The sequence below is a fragment of the Ostrinia nubilalis genome, chromosome 30 (genome assembly GCF_963855985.1).
Source record: "Ostrinia nubilalis chromosome 30, ilOstNubi1.1, whole genome shotgun sequence".
NCBI lineage: Eukaryota > Metazoa > Arthropoda > Insecta > Lepidoptera > Crambidae > Ostrinia > Ostrinia nubilalis.
In genome coordinates this window covers 2,269,016-2,286,944 of record NC_087117.1, presented here as the reverse complement: position 1 = coordinate 2,286,944, position 17,929 = coordinate 2,269,016, and the positions used below count along the sequence as shown (strand labels likewise).

General features: G+C 44.5%; 1 protein-coding gene across 1 annotated transcript in view; it reads left to right on the top strand.

Moving 5' to 3' along the window:
* Nucleotides 1-8,673, top strand: part of LOC135085900 (U5 small nuclear ribonucleoprotein 200 kDa helicase) — an 84,504-nt gene extending 75,831 nt beyond the window's left edge. Inside the window, exons 41-45 of the mRNA XM_063980685.1 lie at nucleotides 817-964; nucleotides 2,780-2,956; nucleotides 6,748-6,882; nucleotides 7,572-7,679; nucleotides 8,428-8,673. Coding sequence (XP_063836755.1) covers nucleotides 817-964; nucleotides 2,780-2,956; nucleotides 6,748-6,882; nucleotides 7,572-7,679; nucleotides 8,428-8,667 — 808 coding nt within the window. The 3' untranslated portion in view covers nucleotides 8,668-8,673. The remainder of the gene's footprint in view (nucleotides 1-816; nucleotides 965-2,779; nucleotides 2,957-6,747; nucleotides 6,883-7,571; nucleotides 7,680-8,427) is intronic.
* Nucleotides 8,674-17,929: the final 9,256 nt, after the last annotated feature.

The following is a 17,929-nucleotide window of genomic DNA, read 5'->3' as shown; positions in this document are numbered from 1 at the left end:
AGACAGTCCACTTCTAGACAGTCCACTGCTAGACTGGACACAGCTAGACTGGACACAGCTAGACAGTCCACAGCTAGACAGTCCACAGCTAGACAGTCCACTGCTAGACAGTCCACAGCTAAACAGTCACTGCTAGACCAGTCCACTGCTAGACAGTCCACTTCTAGACAGTCCACTGCTAGACAGTCCACTTCTAGACAGTCTGCTGCTGGACTAGACTTAGTCCATTGCTAGACAGTCCACTACTGGACTAGACAGTCCACTGCTGGACTAGACACAGATCATATCAGCAGCCGCGGAGTACTCCGACCTGTGCATCCGGCACCGCGAGGAGAACATCATCAAGGCGCTGGCCAGCAAGTGAGTATACAGTCCACTGCTGGACTAGACAGTCCACTGCTGGACTAGACAGTCCACTGCTGGACTAGACAGTCCACTGTTGGACTAGACAGTCCACTGCTGGACTAATACAGTCCACTGCTGGACTAATACAGTCCACTTCTGGACTAGACACTCCGCTGTTAGACAAGGGACAGTCCACTTCTGGACTAGACAGCCTACTGCTGGACTACTACAGACTTACGCTGGATTTTTCACAGGCCACTGCTGGACAAGACACCGTCCACTGCTGGACTAGACAGTCCACTGCTCGAATAGACAGTCCACGGATGGACTAGACACACTGTGCCCTGCCCAATGCCTCTTGAATTTAGCAATTCTGCGGACTATGTCTGTCACTTTGGTTTTCCTGCGGATCTCTTCATTTCTCATTCGATCTGTAGTTGTAACTATAAATAAATAAATATTTCGTTGCAGAGTTCCCCACAAGCCGACCGCGCCTTCCGGCGGCGCTGTGAAATACAACGATCCCCACGTGAAAGCTCAAGTGTTACTTCAAGCGCATTTATCTCGGATGCAACTGCCGGCTGAATTGCACGCTGACACCGCTCAAGTGCTGGTCAAGGTGAGTGTAGTTTGATACACTTCTCCGCTAACCCAACGTTTCTCCGCTTCCTCTCCGCTAACCCTCCACTTCTCCGCTTCCTCTCCGCTACCATCCGCATCCCCTATTTCCATATCCGTTAACCCTCCGCTTCCTTTACGCTCTCCGCTTCCTCTCCGCTAACCCTCCACTTCTCCGCTTCCTCTCCGCTTCCCCTAGTCTCATTGTCCCCCACAAGCCGACCGCGCCTTCCGGCGGCGCTGTCAAATACAACTATCCCCACGTGAAGGCACAAGTGTTGCTTCAAGCGCACTTATCTCGTATGCAACTGCCGGCTGAATTACATGCTGACACCGCTCAAGTGTTGGTCAAGGTGAGTGTCTCTCCTCTTCTCCGTTAACGATCTCCGCTTCTCCGATAACGATCTCAGCTTCTCCGTTAACCTTCCACTTTTCCGCTTCCTCTCCGCTAACTTTCCACCATCTCCGCTAACCCTCCTCGTCCCTTCTTCCCCTCTCCGCTAACAATCCACTTTCCCCCGCTCATACCTACAGTCTCTCCGCTTACCCTCCGCTTCTTGTCCGCTCTCCGCTTCCTCTCCGCTAACCCTCCGCTAACAATCTCGCCGCCCCTCTGACCATCCCCTTCTAACACGGCGCCTTCCGGCGGCGCTGTGAAATACAACGATCCCCACGTGAAAGCACAAGTGTTGCTTCAAGCGCACTTATCTCGTATGCAACTGCCGGCTGAACTACATGCTGACACCGCTCAAGTGCTGGTCAAGGTGAGTGTAGTTTGATACACTTCTCCGCTAACCCAACGTTTCTCCGCTTCCTCTCCGCTAACCCTCCACTTCTCCGCTTCCTCTCCGCTAACATCAGCATCCATTATTCCCATCTCCGTTAACCCTCTCCGCTAACCTTCCAATATCTCCGCTTCCTCTCCGCTAACCCTCCACTTCTCCGCTTCCTCTACGCTTCCCCTCTCCGCTTCCCCTAGTCTCACTAGTCCCCCACAAGCCGACCGCGCCTTCCGGCGGCGCTGTGAAATACAACGATCCCCACGTGAAGGCACAAGTGCTGCTCCAAGCGCATTTATCGCGGATGCAACTGCCGGCTGAACTGCATGCTGATACCGCTCAAGTATTAGTCAAGGTAAAAGTCTCTCCCCTAAACTTTCTTAAACTGCGGATTTTTCCTCTCAATATTCAATCGTTTATTGCATAACCACATTAGCACATTCACATTAGTTCTTACAACAAAATAGTGAGATTGTATGTGTAAACAAACAGTACCATCCATTAAAGGCTCCAGACATCAGTATGGAGCAGAATCAGCGAAATAAAAAAATAGCGCAATATTTTGTTTCAATTTCTTACAAAACTTGCGCACAAAAAGCAAATCTAGTATGAAAATCATTAAACTTCTAATGCTCGTAACTCAGTTCAGACTGAGTTTACAGGTATACATGCCACACTATTTTGTAATCAAAAAACAAAGTTTGGTCGATGGCCGCGCGAAAAAAAAAAGACGCCACTTTCCATACAAAATCTGGCATTGCCATTTACAGTTTATCACAGTATACAATATTATAGTGGTATGAGAAAGAAAGATCTATGACTCACTTGCAGGAGACCCACAAACCGTTATTCTGGCATAACCGAAATATGAATAAATATTATTAATTTACACTTATCTTGAATTACAAATTTCTATGTGAACTTATGCCAATGCAAGAGATTGCTCTTGAAGCAGCCAGTTGCGACATCTTTTGCGGTAGGTTGATAACGTAAGATCCATGCCTATGCCTAACTCACTTCAATTTATCATTCCACAGGCCATCCGCCTCATCCAAGCATGTGTCGACGTGGTGTCCAGCTCAGGCTGGCTGTCTCCAGCCGTGGCCGCCATGGAGCTGGCCCAGATGGTGACCCAGGCCATGTGGGCCAAGGACTCGTACCTGCGACAACTGCCGCACTTCACGCCCGAGCTGCTGCAAAGATGCGCTGACAAGGTGACGTCATTTAGTGTCCATTGACTTACTTAACTTAAGGTCCTATGTCCCCTAGATGGGGCAGAGGGCGTCCACAACAGTCCTCCATCGCGTTCGGTCTTGAACTTCGCGTTTGATCTCGCTCCAAGTCTTGCCGATCTTCGCTTCGTCTGCCACAGTGCGTAGTGTCCATTGCAGGAGCACGACTCTCTTAAGTAACTAGATTCCAAGGCCAAAGCGAAGGAAACGAAGAAACTGCGCACATCTCGCTGGAATGCTTCCGAACACCTCTCCGCGTTCGCTGATGTGACGTCATCAATTGGTGACGTCATCAGACGCTGACGCAGACGATTTAGTGTTCATTGCAGAAGCGACTCTTCTAGTTCTGGTAACTAAAGGCAAATGGAGCTGACGTCATCATCTGCAGGAGTACGACCCTATAAGTAACTAGAGGCAGAAGGATTTGGACTACATTCACGCAGCGCCGACAAGGTGACGTCATCATCACACAGCCTGGCCACCACTCACGTTGTGGCCAGTTCCTCTTAGTTACCAGAAGCAAGGTGACGTCATCGCGCAGTCTCCATAGTGGTGACGTCATCAGACGGTGACGCAGACGATCTAGTGTTCATTGCAGGAGCGACTCTACTAGTTCTGGTAACTAAAGGCAAATGGAGCTGACGTCATCATCTGCAGGAGCACGACCCTATAAGTAACTAGAGGCAGAAGGATTTGGACTACATGCACGCAGCGCCGACAAGGTGACGTCATCATCACACAGCCTGGCCACCAGTTCCTCTAAGTTACCAGAAGCAAGGTGACGTCATCCCAGTCTCCACAGCGGTGACGTCATCAGATGGTGACGCAGGCGTGTGTCGTGGTCTCCAGCTCAGGCTGGCTGTCTCCAGCCGTGGCGGCCATGGAGCTGGCCCAGATGGTGACCCAGGCCATGTGGGCCAAGGACTCGTACCTGCGACAACTGCCGCACTTCACGCCCGAGCTGCTGCAAAGATGCGCTGACAAGGTGACGTCATTTAGTGTCCATTAACTTACTTAACTTAAGGTCCTATGTCCCCTAGATGGGGCAGAGGGCGTCTACAACAGTCCTCCATCGCGTTCGGTCTTGAGCTTCGCGTTTGATCTCGCTCCAAGTCTTGCCGATCTTCGCTTCGTCTGCCACAGTGCGTAGTGTCCATTGCAGGAGCACGACTCTCTTAAGTAACTAGATTCCCAGGCCAAAGCGAAGGAAACGAAGGAACTGCGCACATCTCGCTGGAATGCTTCCGAACATCTCCCCGCGTTCGCTGATGTGACGTCATCAAATGGTGACGTCATCAGACGGTGACGCAGGCGATCTAGTGTTCATTGCAGGAGCGACTCTTCTAGTTCTGGTAACTAAAGGCAAATGGAGCTGACGTCATCTTCTGCAGGAGCACGACCCTATAAGTATAAGTAACTAGAGGCAGAAGGATTTGGACTACATTCACGCAGCGCCGACAAGGTGACATCATCATCGCACAGCCTGGCCACCACTCACGTTGTGGCCAGTTCCTCTAAGTTACCAGAAGCTAGGTGACGTCATCGCGCAGTCTCCATAGCGGTGACGTCATCAGACGGTGACGCAGACGATCCAGTGTTCATTGCAGGAGCGACTCTTCTAGTTCTGGTAACTAAAGGCAAATGGAGCTGACGTCATCATCTGCAGGAGCACGACCCTATAAGTAACTAGAGGCAGAAGGACTTGGACTACATGCACGCAGCGCCGACAAGGTGACGTCATCATCACACAGCCGGGCCACCACTGACGTTGTGGCCAGTTCCTCTAAGTTACCAGAAGCTAGGTGACGTCATCCCAGCCTCCAGAGCGGTGACGTCATCATAGCCCCCACAGCGGTGACGTCATTAGATGGTGATCCAGCTCCGGCTGGCTGTCTCCAGCCGTGGCGGCCATGGAGCTGGCCCAGATGGTGACCCAGGCCATGTGGGCCAAGGACTCGTACCTGCGACAACTGCCGCACTTCACGCCCGAGCTGCTGCAAAGATGCGCTGACAAGGTGACGTCATCATGTAGCCTCCACAGCGGTGACGTCATTAGATGGTGACCCAGGCCATGTGGGCCAAGGACTCGTACCTGCGACAACTGCCGCACTTCACGCCCGAGCTACTGCAAAGATGCGCTGACAAGGTGACGTCATCATGTAGCCTCCACAGCGGTGACGTCATTAGATGGTGACCCAGGCCATGTGGGCCAAGGACTCGTACCTGCGACAACTGCCTCACTTCACACCCGAGCTACTGCAAAGATGCGCTGACAAGGTGACGTCATTTAGTGTCAATTGCAGGAGCTAGACTTTTATAGTGACCAGACGAATGGAACTGACGTTATCGTTTAGTCTCCACGCTGATCATTCTCAATCAGAATGAAAATCCTGAGGGCTTAGTGTGAGTTTACATTCAACGTCCTCACTAGTGAACGCGTAAAAAAATGACATTAAATGTATGACGGATTGTACAGCGCCCCTAGCGGAAACGTTCAAGAACTAAAATGTTCATATTTTTTTAACGCGCTCGCTAATGACGAAGTTTGATGTAAACTCACACTAAGACCTCTGAAGTACGACCAGGCCTGTTCATCTCCGCGAGTTTACATCGAAAACAAAACACGCACGATGGCCCACCTACAGGATACTATTCGAGAAGGCCTCACATACGAGCGAACATTGACTCACGCACGCGTATTCTTGTGTATGATGGAAGAAAATAAAGAAAATGGTGTACTAAATACTGTGCAGTATTTAACTGCCTAAATAATAATAAAAACACAGAATGTACTTTTTTAAGTTTTGACACTGAGAGGTAAATAAGTAGTTAATATTATTCATGATAATTCATGCTAAATCATGTATTTCCTCCGCCATTTTCCGCAGTATGGCACCTCACGTCACATCATTTTACCGAAGTCAGCCCTATAGCTTCGGCGCAGTGCCGATCACTGACGTTTGTCAACAAAATGGTGCTTGACTCTTGAGACAGGCTAAATTACACCATATTGTTAATGACATTGAGCATACATTTTTTTAAATACCTTCGCGAAGTAAAACTTCTGTACGTAGTACTTATTATTATTCTGTAGTACGACTCTCTAACTAGACCACGCTAGCCACTCGGTTTGGGGATCTCAAGGCTCCAAAAGTATAGGACTGATTTGAAAAATTCTTTCACCAACAATCCTACATTCTTTCTGTTGAATATTGGCGGTACTAACTTCGCCGGTCAGCTAGTATACACCACTAAATTTTTATCACCGAAAAAAAAAATTCTGGGTAATGAGTTATTGATACTGATCCTATTTATGTAAAAAAAAAAAAGTTAAATAAAGTTACTCAAAATTTCATCCTAAAATTGGTAATTTATGGAAACACTCGTCGCTAGCACTATTTACATAAGATAATGTAACACTTATTAGAACTCAACATGGTTTAAGTTAGCTAAGTATGTAATAATAACACTGGAAGCGTATTCGAGGCGTGAGCGAGACAGACAGATCGGGGCAATATGCCAGCGCGGCGTACGACTACTCTAGCGAGCAGCGGAGTGTCCCGGCTGTGACCCGTAAAATACGAACTAAAGAAAATTTAATAAAAAAAATAACTCTATGAAAAACATTAATTTTTCTTATGCTTTAAATTTTTCACACGTTTCTACATAACCTGTTGAAAATTTTTCGGTGATAAAAATGTAGTGGTGTATAATAAGATGCAATAAAATTAAACCATACCAGACTCAATAACGTGTACTTTTGTACCCCACAGGGCGTAGAGACGGTGTTCGACGTCATGGAACTGGAAGACCAGGCGCGCGCCAAACTGCTGCAGTTGGAACCGAGCGAGATGGCTGATGTCGCTCGCTTCTGCAACCGGTATCCTAACGTGGAGCTGACAATTGAGGTTCGTATGCATACACAGACACAATGACATAATGCATGGATAGACAAGGGTGAACCATAAAGTTAATATTCCTTCGGAATAGACCAACAAACAAGGTTCTGGAGTGGAGGCCGCATACCGGGAAACGCAGCGTGGGACGTCCACCCATAAGGTGGACCGACGACCTCATGAAGGTAGCAGGAATTCGTTGGCATTGGGGGAGGCCTATGTTCTGCAGTGGATGTCCTAAGGCTGAAACAATGATGATGATGATGAATAGAGCAACAACCACGAGCTGTCAAACGTGTGTCATTCGTGTCAGTTTTCAGGATTATTTCACTGTTTTGTACAATGATAGTATCAATCACTGAACAGTCATCACGTTTCTGAAGCACATTTCTCATAAACATCCTCATTATTCAGATTAAAATATTTAAAATAAATTTTTGAATTAAAATAATTTCTTAAAATATTTTTTTTTTAAATTGTAATTTGTCATGTGTTTTATTTATAAAATAAAATAAAAGTTTATTTTTAAGAAACTAGCCTATTAAAAAGCCACGATTTATCGTTCGTTCGTTCATTCGTTTCAGCCAAATGACGTCCACTGCTGGACAAAGGCTTCCCCCAAGGTTTTTCATAATGAACGGTCCTGCGTTGCCCTCCAAGATTTATAACTGTTTTTAATTCATAAATATTTCGTGTTATAGGTGAAGAATGAGCGCCGCCTGGCTGCCGGCAAGCCGATCGTGGTGGAGGTGTCTTTGGAGCGCGAGGACGAGGTTCAAGGGCCCGTCATAGCGCCCTACTTCCCTCAGGTAAGTACCGCATTCAACATCAACATTTATTTATACAACCTGTAGGCCTAAGATGCGCGCCGCGATAAGCGGTTATCACGCCATTTTATCGATTTTGCCCATACATTTTGACGTTGATAAAAGTTATCACGGTCGCCGAGCACGTAGAATTTTGTCGCGACTGTGCGACAGGCGCCCGCAGTACTCACTGCGGGCGCCTGTGCGAGCGAGCAACATAATTACGCGTGAGCGATAAGGATGGGTAGCTTGGGGTCATTGGACAAAATTCTACGTGTTCCCGGACCAGACTATAGTCTATAGGGTATATTTGGTAGTCACCGTCAAATAGTTCGTGACACCCAAAGTGGCCAAAAAGTTGACAACACAACCTTATTTCAATGAGAGCTATCGTTTTAGCGCTCACCAGTTAGCGCCACTGTAGAGTAAGGTCCTGTCACTTGCTAGTAGCGAAGACAGTGGCGCCAACTGGTGAGCGCTAAAGTGGTAGGAGGACTATCGCATTTGCACTCATCAAGATGGCGCCACTGTAGAGTAAGGTCCTGTCAATCGCCAGGGGTGCCAACTGTTAGGTATAAAAACGATAGCCCTCATTGTGACAAAGACGTGTTGCAAACTCTTTGGCTACTTTGGGTGTCACGAACTTTTTCACCCTGACTGTAGCTTAGGAAAAAGGTGTATTTACACCCGAATCTTCTCTAAGAGCCAGAATCTTCGCCGTTTATTATATTTTTTCCAATTTCCTCAACAGAAACGCGAAGAAGGCTGGTGGGTGGTGATCGGAGACCCCAAAACCAATACTCTACTATCCATCAAGCGCGTGTCCCTCGGCCGAGCGGCCAAAGTCAGACTGGACTTCGTGGTAGGAGTCGGAGGACGGCACACCTACACTCTGTACTTCATGTCGGACGCTTATCTCGGCGCCGACCAGGAGTACAAGTTCTCCATAGATGTGGCTGAAGCTGCTTCTGACTCCAGCGATGACGAGTAGTGTTTTTTAAGTGATATTTGGAAAATAAATAAATAAAGTGAGATTGGAGTTTTATTTTATTAGATAAGTTTATCTGTCAGATAAATCCTGGATAAACCACTAGAGAAGTGGCCTAGGTTCTAACGAGGCTCTTCTGAAGCCTTAGTTACTTATCTCTCAGGTAAGTTCCAGATAGGATATAAGATAAGTAGTTTATCTGTCAGATAAGTTCCAGATAGACTATCAGATAAGTAGTTTATCTAACAGATAACTTCTGGATAAACTACAAAATAAGTAGGTAGTTTGTCAGTAAGATGTTACAATTTTGTAGTTTATCTGTCAGATAAGTTCCAGAGACGGGGCTGTAATCTGAGACCTGTCATTTATCTGTCAGATAAGTTTTCGATTGACTACTAGATTAGTCCCAGATAGCCTCTTAGATAAGTCCCAGATAGTCTCTTAGATAAGTCCCAGATAGGCTCTTAGGGCTTATAAGACCTGTACTTTATCTGTCAGATAACTTACAATTGTAGTTTATCTATCAGATAAGTGTCTAGGCTCTGTCGTAGTTTATCTGCCAGATAAGCTCCGGATAAGTGTCTAGGCTCTATTATAGTGTATCTGTCAGACAAGTCCACCGAGCGCGTGTCCCGGCGGTGCTCGCGGCCCGCGGTAGGAGCAGGCGGCCGCACACTACACTCTGTACTTCATGTCGGCCGCTTGTCTCGGCGCCGACCAGCAGTACAAGTTCCCGGCCGCGCGGCTGAAGCGGCGTCTGACTCCGGCGACCACGAGTCAAGTGTTTCTAGTCCACAAGTGATGTTTGGAAAATAAATACCTACAGTGATATTGGAGTTTTATTTTAATTTTATCTGTTACATAAGTCCTCTTCTAGATAAGTTTATCTGTCAGATAAGTTACAGATAGGCTATAAGATAAATAGTTTAACTGTCAGATGAGTTCTAGATAGGCTACTAGATAAATAGTTTATCTGTCAGATAAGTTACACAGGCTACAAGTGTAGTATATCAGTCAGATAAGTTCCAGATAGACTATAAGATAAGTAGTTTAACAGTCAGATAAGTTCTAGATAGGCTACTAGATAAAAAGTTTATCTGTCAGATAAGTTACACAGGCTACAAGTGTAGTATATCAGTCAGATAAGTTCCAGATAGACTATCAGATAAGTAGTTTATCTGACAGATAGACTACTAGATAAGTAGGTACTAGATGCGTGCCAAAAGGCTCAGAGTTGTCATCCGAAACCTGTAAATATTGTAGTTTATCTGTCAGATAAGTAACAGATAGGCTATAAGATAAGTTTATGTGTCAGATAAGTCCCAGATAAATTATTCGATAACTTTGGTAGACTATTAGATAAGTCCCAGATAGTCTCTTAGATGAGTCCCAGATAGTCTCTTAGATAAGTCCCAGATAGTCTTTTAGATAAGTCCCAGATAGTCTCTTAGATAAGTCCCAGATAGTCTCTTAGATGAGTCCCAGATAGTCTCTTAGATAAGTCCCAGATAGTCTCTTAGATAAGTCCCAGATAGTCTCTTAGATAAGTCTTAGATAGGCTTTTAAGACCTGTACTTTATCTGTCAGATAAGTTACAGATAGGCTATAAGATAAGTTTATGTGTCAAATAAGTTCCAGATAAATTATTCGATAAGTTTGTCTGTTAGATAAGTTACAGATAGGCTATAAGATAAGTTTATGTGTCAGATAAGTCCCAGATAGGCAAATATAAGTAGTTTATCTGTCAGATAAGTTCCAGAGACGGGGCTGTAAACTGAGACCTGTCATTTATCTGTCAGATTAGTTTTCGATTGACTACTAGATTAGTCCCAGACAATCTCTTAGATAAGTCCCAGATAATCTCTTAGATAAGTCCTAGATAGGCTCTAAGGGCTGTTTTAAAAGACCTGTATTTTATCTGTCATATAAGTTACAATTTGTAGTTTATCTATCAGATAAGTGTCTGCTCTATCGTAGTTTATCTGTCAGATAAGTGTCTGCCCTGTCGTAGTTTATCTATCAGATAAGTTACAATTGTAGTTTATCTGTCAGATAAGCTCCGGATAAGTGTCTAGGCTCTGTCGTGTTTTATCTGTCAGCTAAGTCTCAACCAAGCGTGGTTATCTGTCAGATAAGTAACAAAAAATTGTACTTTATCTATCAGATAAGTGTCTGCTCTGTCGTAGTTTATCTGTCAGATAAGTGTCTAGGCTCTGTTATAGTGTATCTGTCAGACAAGTCCACCGAGCGCGTGTCCCGGCGGTGCTCGCGGCCCGCGGTAGGAGCAGGCGGCCGCACACTACACTCTGTACTTCATGTCGGCCGCTTGTCTCGGCGCCGACCAGCAGTACAAGTTCCCGGCCGCGCGGCTGAAGCGGCGTCTGACTCCGGCGACCACGAGTCAAGTGTTTCTAGTTCATAAGTGATGTTTGGAAAATAAATGAATAAAAGTGTAATTGGGTGTTTCATTTAATCTGCCAGATAAGTCCCAGACAAATAATTAAATAAGTTTATCTGTCAGATAAGTGTCTGCTCTGTCGTAGTTTATCTGTCAGGTAAGTCTGCTCTGTCGTAGTTTATCTGTCAGATAACTTCCAACTGTAGTTTATCTGTCAGATAAGCGTCTGCTCTGTCGTAGTTTATCTGTCAGATAAGTGTCTGCTCTGTCGTACTTTATCTGTCAGATAAAGTGTCTGCTCTGTCGTAGTTTATCTGTCAGATAAGTGTCTAGGCTCTGTTATAGTGTATCTGTGAGACAAGTCCACCGAGCGCGTGTCCCGGCGGTGCTCGCGGCCCGCGGTAGGAGCAGGCGGCCGCACACTACACTCTGTACTTCATGTCGGCCGCTTGTCTCGGCGCCGACCAGCAGTACAAGTTCCCGGCCGCGCGGCTGAAGCGGCGTCTGACTCCGGCGACCACGAGCCAAGTGTTTCTAGTCCACAAGTGATGTTTGGAAAATAAATAAATACAGTGAGATTGGAGTTTATTTTATCTGCCAGATAAGTCCCAGATAAATCATTAGATAAGTTTATCTTCCAGACAAGTTCCAGATAAACTATTAGATAAGTTTATCTGTCAGATAAATCCTGGATAAACCACTAAATAGGTTCTAACGAAAGGCTCTCTGATGTCTTATTTACTTATCTGTCAGATAAGTTGTAGATAGGCTATTAGTAGTTTATCGGTCAGATAAGTTCCAGAGACGGGGCTGTAAAACAGACCTGTCATTTATCTGTCAGATAAGTTCCAGACAAGCTATTAGATAAGTAGTTTATTTGACAGATATACTACTATAAGTACAATTTGCGTACCAAAAGGCTCAGAACTGTCATCCGAGACCTGTAAAAATTGTAGTTTATCTGTCAGATAAGTTACAGATAGGCTATAAAATAAGTCGTTTATCTGTCAGATAAGTTATAGATAGTCTGTTAGATAAGTATTTTATCAGTCAGATAAGTTCCAGATAAGTGTCTAGGCTCTGTCGAGTGTCGTGGTTTATCTGTCAGTTAAGTCTCAACCAAGCGTGGTTATCTGTCAGATAATTTACAATTATTGTAGTTTATCTACCAGGTAAATTCTAGATAAGTGCCTAGGCTCTTAAGTGTCTGCTCTGTCGTAGTTTATCTGTCAGATAAGTTCCGGACAAGTGTCTAGGCTCTGTTATAGTGTATCTGTCAGACAAGTCCACCGAGCGCGTGTCCCGGCGGTGCTCGCGGCCCGCGGTAGGAGCAGGCGGCCGCACACTACACTCTGTACTTCATGTCGGCCGCTTGTCTCGGCGCCGACCAGCAGTACAAGTTCCCGGCCGCGCGGCTGAAGCGGCGTCTGACTCCGGCGACCACGAGTCAAGTGTTTCTAGTCCATAAGTGATGTTTGGAAAGTAAATAAATAAAGTGAGATTGGAGTTGTATTTAATCTGTGAAATAAGTCCCAGATAAACAATTAGATAAGTTTGTCTGTCAGATAAATCCTGGATAACCCACTAGATAGGTTCTAACGACAGGCTCTCTGAAGGCTGTTACTTATCTGTCAGATAAGTTACAGATAGGCTATAAGATAAGTAGGTAGTTTATCTGTCAGATAGGTTACAAATAGGCTATAAGTAGCTTATCTGTCAGATAAGTTGTAGATAGGCTATAAGTAGTTTATCGGTCAGATACATTCCAGATAGGCAAATATAAGTAGTTTATCTGTCAGATAAGTTTCAGAGACGGCGCTGTAAACTGAGACCCGTAATTTATCTGTCAGATAAGTTCCATATAGGCTATGAAATCAATGCCAAATTAGAGCTGTCATTAGATTAAAAATCGTAGTTTATCTGTCAGATAAGTTCCAGATAGCCTATAAGATCAGTAGTTTATCTGTCAGATAAGTTATAGATAGTCTGCTAGATAAGTATTTTATCAGTCAGATAAGTGTCTACGCTCTGTCGTGTTTTATCTGTCAGCTAAGTCTCAACCAAGCGTGGTTATCTGTCAGATAAGTTACAATTGCAGTTTATCTATCTGATAAGTTGAAGATAAGTGTCTAGGCTCTAAGTGTCTGCTCTGTCGTAGTTTATCTGTCAGATAACTTACAACTGAAGTTTATCTATCAGATAAGTTACAATTGTAGTTTATCTGTCAGATAAGTGTCTTCTCTATCGTAGTTTATCTGTCAGATAAGCTCCGGATAATGGTCTCTGTCTAGGCTCTATTATAGTGTATCTGTCAGACAAGTCCACCGAGCGCGTGTCCCGGCGGTGCTCGCGGCCCGCGGTAGGAGCAGGCGGCCGCACACTACACTCTGTACTTCATGTCGGCCGCTTGTCTCGGCGCCGACCAGCAGTACAAGTTCCCGGCCGCGCGGCTGAAGCGGCGTCTGACTCCAGCGACGACGAGTGAAGTGTTTCTAGTTCATAAGTGATACCTATACTTGTTTGGAAAATAAACGATTAAAGTGAAATTGGGTTTTATTTTATCTGCCAGATAAGTCCCAGATAAACTGTTAGATAAGTTTATCTGTAAGATTAACTCCGGATACTAATTAAGTACCTACTACCTAGTTAGGCTCTAACGAAAGGCTCTCTGAAGGCTTAGTTACTTATCTGTCAGATAAGTTCCAGATAGGAAGTTCGAGATAGTTAAGTGATATCGGAGACCTGTAAACTAAAAATCGTAGTTTATCTGCCAGATAACTTCTGGATAAACTACTAATAAGTAGTTTATCTATCAGATAACTTACAACTGTACTTTATCTGTCAGATAAGTGTCTGCACTATCGTAGTTTGTCTGTCAGATAAGTTACAACTGTAGTTTATCTATCAGATAAATCTGCTCTGTCGTAGTTTATCTGTCAGATAAGATCCAGATAGGCTATTAGATAAGTAGTTTATCTGTCAGATAAGTGTCTGCTCTATCGTAGTTTGTTTGTCAGTCAAGTTCCGGACAAGTGTCTAGGCTCTATTATAGTGTATCTGTCAGACAAGTCCACCGAGCGCGTGTCCCGGCGGTGCTCGCGGCCCGCGGTAGGAGCAGGCGGCCGCACACTACACTCTGTACTTCATGTCGGCCGCTTGTCTCGGCGCCGACCAGCAGTACAAGTTCCCGGCCGCGCGGCTGAAGCGGCGTCTGACTCCGGCGACCACGAGTCAAGTGTTTCTAGTCCATAAGTGATGTTTGGAAAATAAATAAATACAGTGATATTGGATTTTTATTTAATCTGTCAAATAAGTCCCAGATAAACTATTAGATACGTTTATCTGCCAGATAAGTTCCAGATAAACTATAAGATAAGTTTCTAAAAGAAAAATGAATTAGTCCCAGATAGTCTCCTAGATAAGTCCCAGATAGTCTCTTACATAAATCTCAGATAGTCTCTTAGATAAGACCCAGATAGTCTCTTAGATAAGTCTTAGATAGTCTCTTAGGTAAGTCCCAGATAGTCTCTATAGTCTCTTAGATAAGTCTCAGATAGTCTCTTAGATAAGTCTCAGATAGTCTCTTAGATAAGTCTCAGATAGTCTCTTAGATAAGTCCCAGATAGTCTCTCAGATAAGTCCCAGATAGGCTCTTAGGGCTTTTAAGACCTGTACTTTATCTGTCAGATAAGTTTCAGATAGGCTACTAGATAAGTAGTTTATCTGTCAGATAAGCTCCAAATAGACTGTTAGAAAAGTGCCGAACAGGCTTCTTGTAAACCTGTAGTCATCAGGTATCTGTCAGATAACTTACAACTGGAGTTTATCTGTCAGATAAATGTCAGCTAAGTCTCAACCAAGCATGGTTATCTGTCAGATAACTTACAATTGTAGTTTATCTGTCAGATAAGTGTCTTTTCTATCGTATTTTGTCTGTCAGATAAGTTACAATTGTACTTTATCTGTCAGATAAGTCTCAACCAAGCGCAGTTATCTGTTAGATAAGTTACAATTGTAGTTTATCTGTCAGATAAGTGTCTGCTCTATCGTAGTTTATCAGTCAGATAAGCTCCGGACAAGTGTCTAGGCTCTACTATAGTGTATCTGTCAGACAAGTCCACCGAGCGCGTGTCCCGGCGGTGCTCGCGGCCCGCGGTAGGAGCAGGCGGCCGCACACTACACTCTGTACTTCATGTCGGCCGCTTGTCTCGGCGCCGACCAGCAGTACAAGTTCCCGGCCGCGCGGCTGAAGCGGCGTCTGACTCCGGCGACCACGAGTCAAGTGTTTCTAGTCCACAAGTGATGTTTGGAAAATAAATAAATACAGTGAGATTGGTGTTTTATTTTATCTGTCAAGCAAGTCCCAGATAAACTATTAGATAAGTTTTATCTGTCAGATTATCTCCGGATACTAGTTAAGTACCTACCTAGTTAGGCTCTATCGAAAGGCTCTGAAGGCTTAGTTACTTATCTGTCAGATAAGTTCCAGATAGGAAGTTCGAGATAGTTAAGTGATATCGGAGACCTGTAAGACTAAAAATCGTAGTTTATCTGCCAGATAACTTACAACTGTACTTTACCTGTCAGATAAGTGTCTGCACTATCGTAGTTTATCTGTCAGATAAGTTACAATTGTAGTTTATCTATCAGATAAGTGTCTGATCTATTGTAGTTTATCTGTCAGATAAGCTCCGGACAAGTGTCCAGGCTCTGTCATAGTGTATCTGTCAGACAAGTCCACCGAGCGCGTGTCCCGGCGGTGCTCGCGGCCCGCGGTAGGAGCAGGCGGCCGCACACTACACTCTGTACTTCATGTCGGCCGCTTGTCTCGGCGCCGACCAGCAGTACAAGTTCCCGGCCGCGCGGCTGAAGCGGCGTCTGACTCCGGCGACCACGAGTCAAGTGTTTCTAGTCCATAAGTGATGTTTGGGAAATAAATACAGTGAGACTGGAGTTTTATTTTCATTTAATCTGTCACATAAGTCCTCTTCTAGATAATTTAATCTGTCAGATAAGTTTCTGATAGAAAACTAGACTAGTCCCAGATAGTATCTTAGATAAGTTCCAGATGGTCTTTTAGATAAGTCCCAGATAGTATCTTAGATAACACCCAGATAGTCTCTTAGATAAGTCCCAGATAGTCTCTTAGATAAGTCCCAGATAGGCTCTTAGGGCTTTTAAGACCTGTACTTTATCAAATAAGTTGCAGAAGTCTAGGCTGTTTCGTAGTTTATCTGTCAGATAAGTGTCTGCTCTATCGTAGTTTATCTGTCAGATAACTTACAACTGTAGTTTATCTGTCAGATAAGTGTCTGCATAATCGCAGTTTATCTGTCAGATAAGTTACAATGAAGTTTATCTATCAGATAAGTGTCTGCTCGGTCGTAGTTTATCTGTCAGATAAGTGTCTGCTCTGTCGTAGTTTATCTGTCAGATAAGCTCCGGACAAGTGTCTAGGCTCTATTATAGTGTATCTGTCAGACAAGTCCACCGAGCGCGTGTCCCGGCGGTGCTCGCGGCCCGCGGTAGGAGCAGGCGGCCGCACACTACACTCTGTACTTCATGTCGGCCGCTTGTCTCGGCGCCGACCAGCAGTACAAGTTCCCGGCCGCGCGGCTGAAGCGGCGTCTGACTCCGGCGACCACGAGGCAAGTGTTTCTAGTCCATAAGTGATGTTTGGGAAATAAATAAATAAAGTGAAATTGGAGTTTTATTTTAATTTAATCTGTCAGATAAGTCCTCTTCTAGATAATTTAATCTGTCAGATAAGTTTCTGATAGAAAACTAAATTAGTCCCAGATAGCCTCTTAGATAAGTCCCAGATAGTCTTTTAGATAAGTCCCAGATAGTCTCTTAGATAAGTCCCAGATAGTCTCTAAGATAAGTCCCAGATAGCCTCTTAGATAAGTCTCAGATAGTCTCTTAGGGCTGCTATTTGAGACCCGTAATTTATCTGTCAGATAAGTTCCGGATAAACTATTAGATAAGTTTATCTGTCAGATAAATCCTGGGTAACCCACTAGATAGGTTCTAACGAGGCTCTCTGAAGGCTGTTACTTATCTGTCAGATAAGTTTCAGATAGGCTATTAGATCAATGCCGAAAGGTTTAAAGCTCAACCTAGATAAAGCTAAAAATATACTAGTTTATCCAATAGATAAGTTCCAGATAGGCTATAAGATAAGTAGTTTATCTGTCAGATAAGATCCAGATAGGCTATTAGATAAGTAGTTTATCTGTCAGATAAGTTCCAGATAAGCTCTAAGATAAGTAGGTAATTTATCTGTCAGATAAGTTCCCGATAAAGTATTAGATAAGTGTCTGCTCTATCGTAGTTTATCTGTCAGATAAAGTGTCTGCTCTATCGTAGTTTATTTGTCAGATAAGTTACAATTGTAGTTTATCTATCAGATAAGTGTCCAGGCTCTATTATAGTGTATCTGTCAGACAAGTCCACCGAGCGCGTGTCCCGGCGGTGCTCGCGGCCCGCGGTAGGAGCAGGCGGCCGCACACTACACTCTGTACTTCATGTCGGCCGCTTGTCTCGGCGCCGACCAGCAGTACAAGTTCCCGGCCGCGCGGCTGAAGCGGCGTCTGACTCCGGCGACCACGAGTCAAGGGTTTCTAGTTCATAAGTGATGTTTGGAAAATAAATAAATAAAGGGAAATTGGAGTTTTATTTTAATTTAAACTGTCACATAAGTCTTCTTCTAGATAATTTAATCTGTCAGATAAGTTTCTGATAGTAAACTAGATTAGTCCCAGATAGCCTCTGATAAGTCCCAGATAGTCTCTTCTAAGTCTTAGATACTCTCTTAGATAAGTCCCACATAGTCTCTTAGATAAGTCTTAGATAGTCTCTTAGATA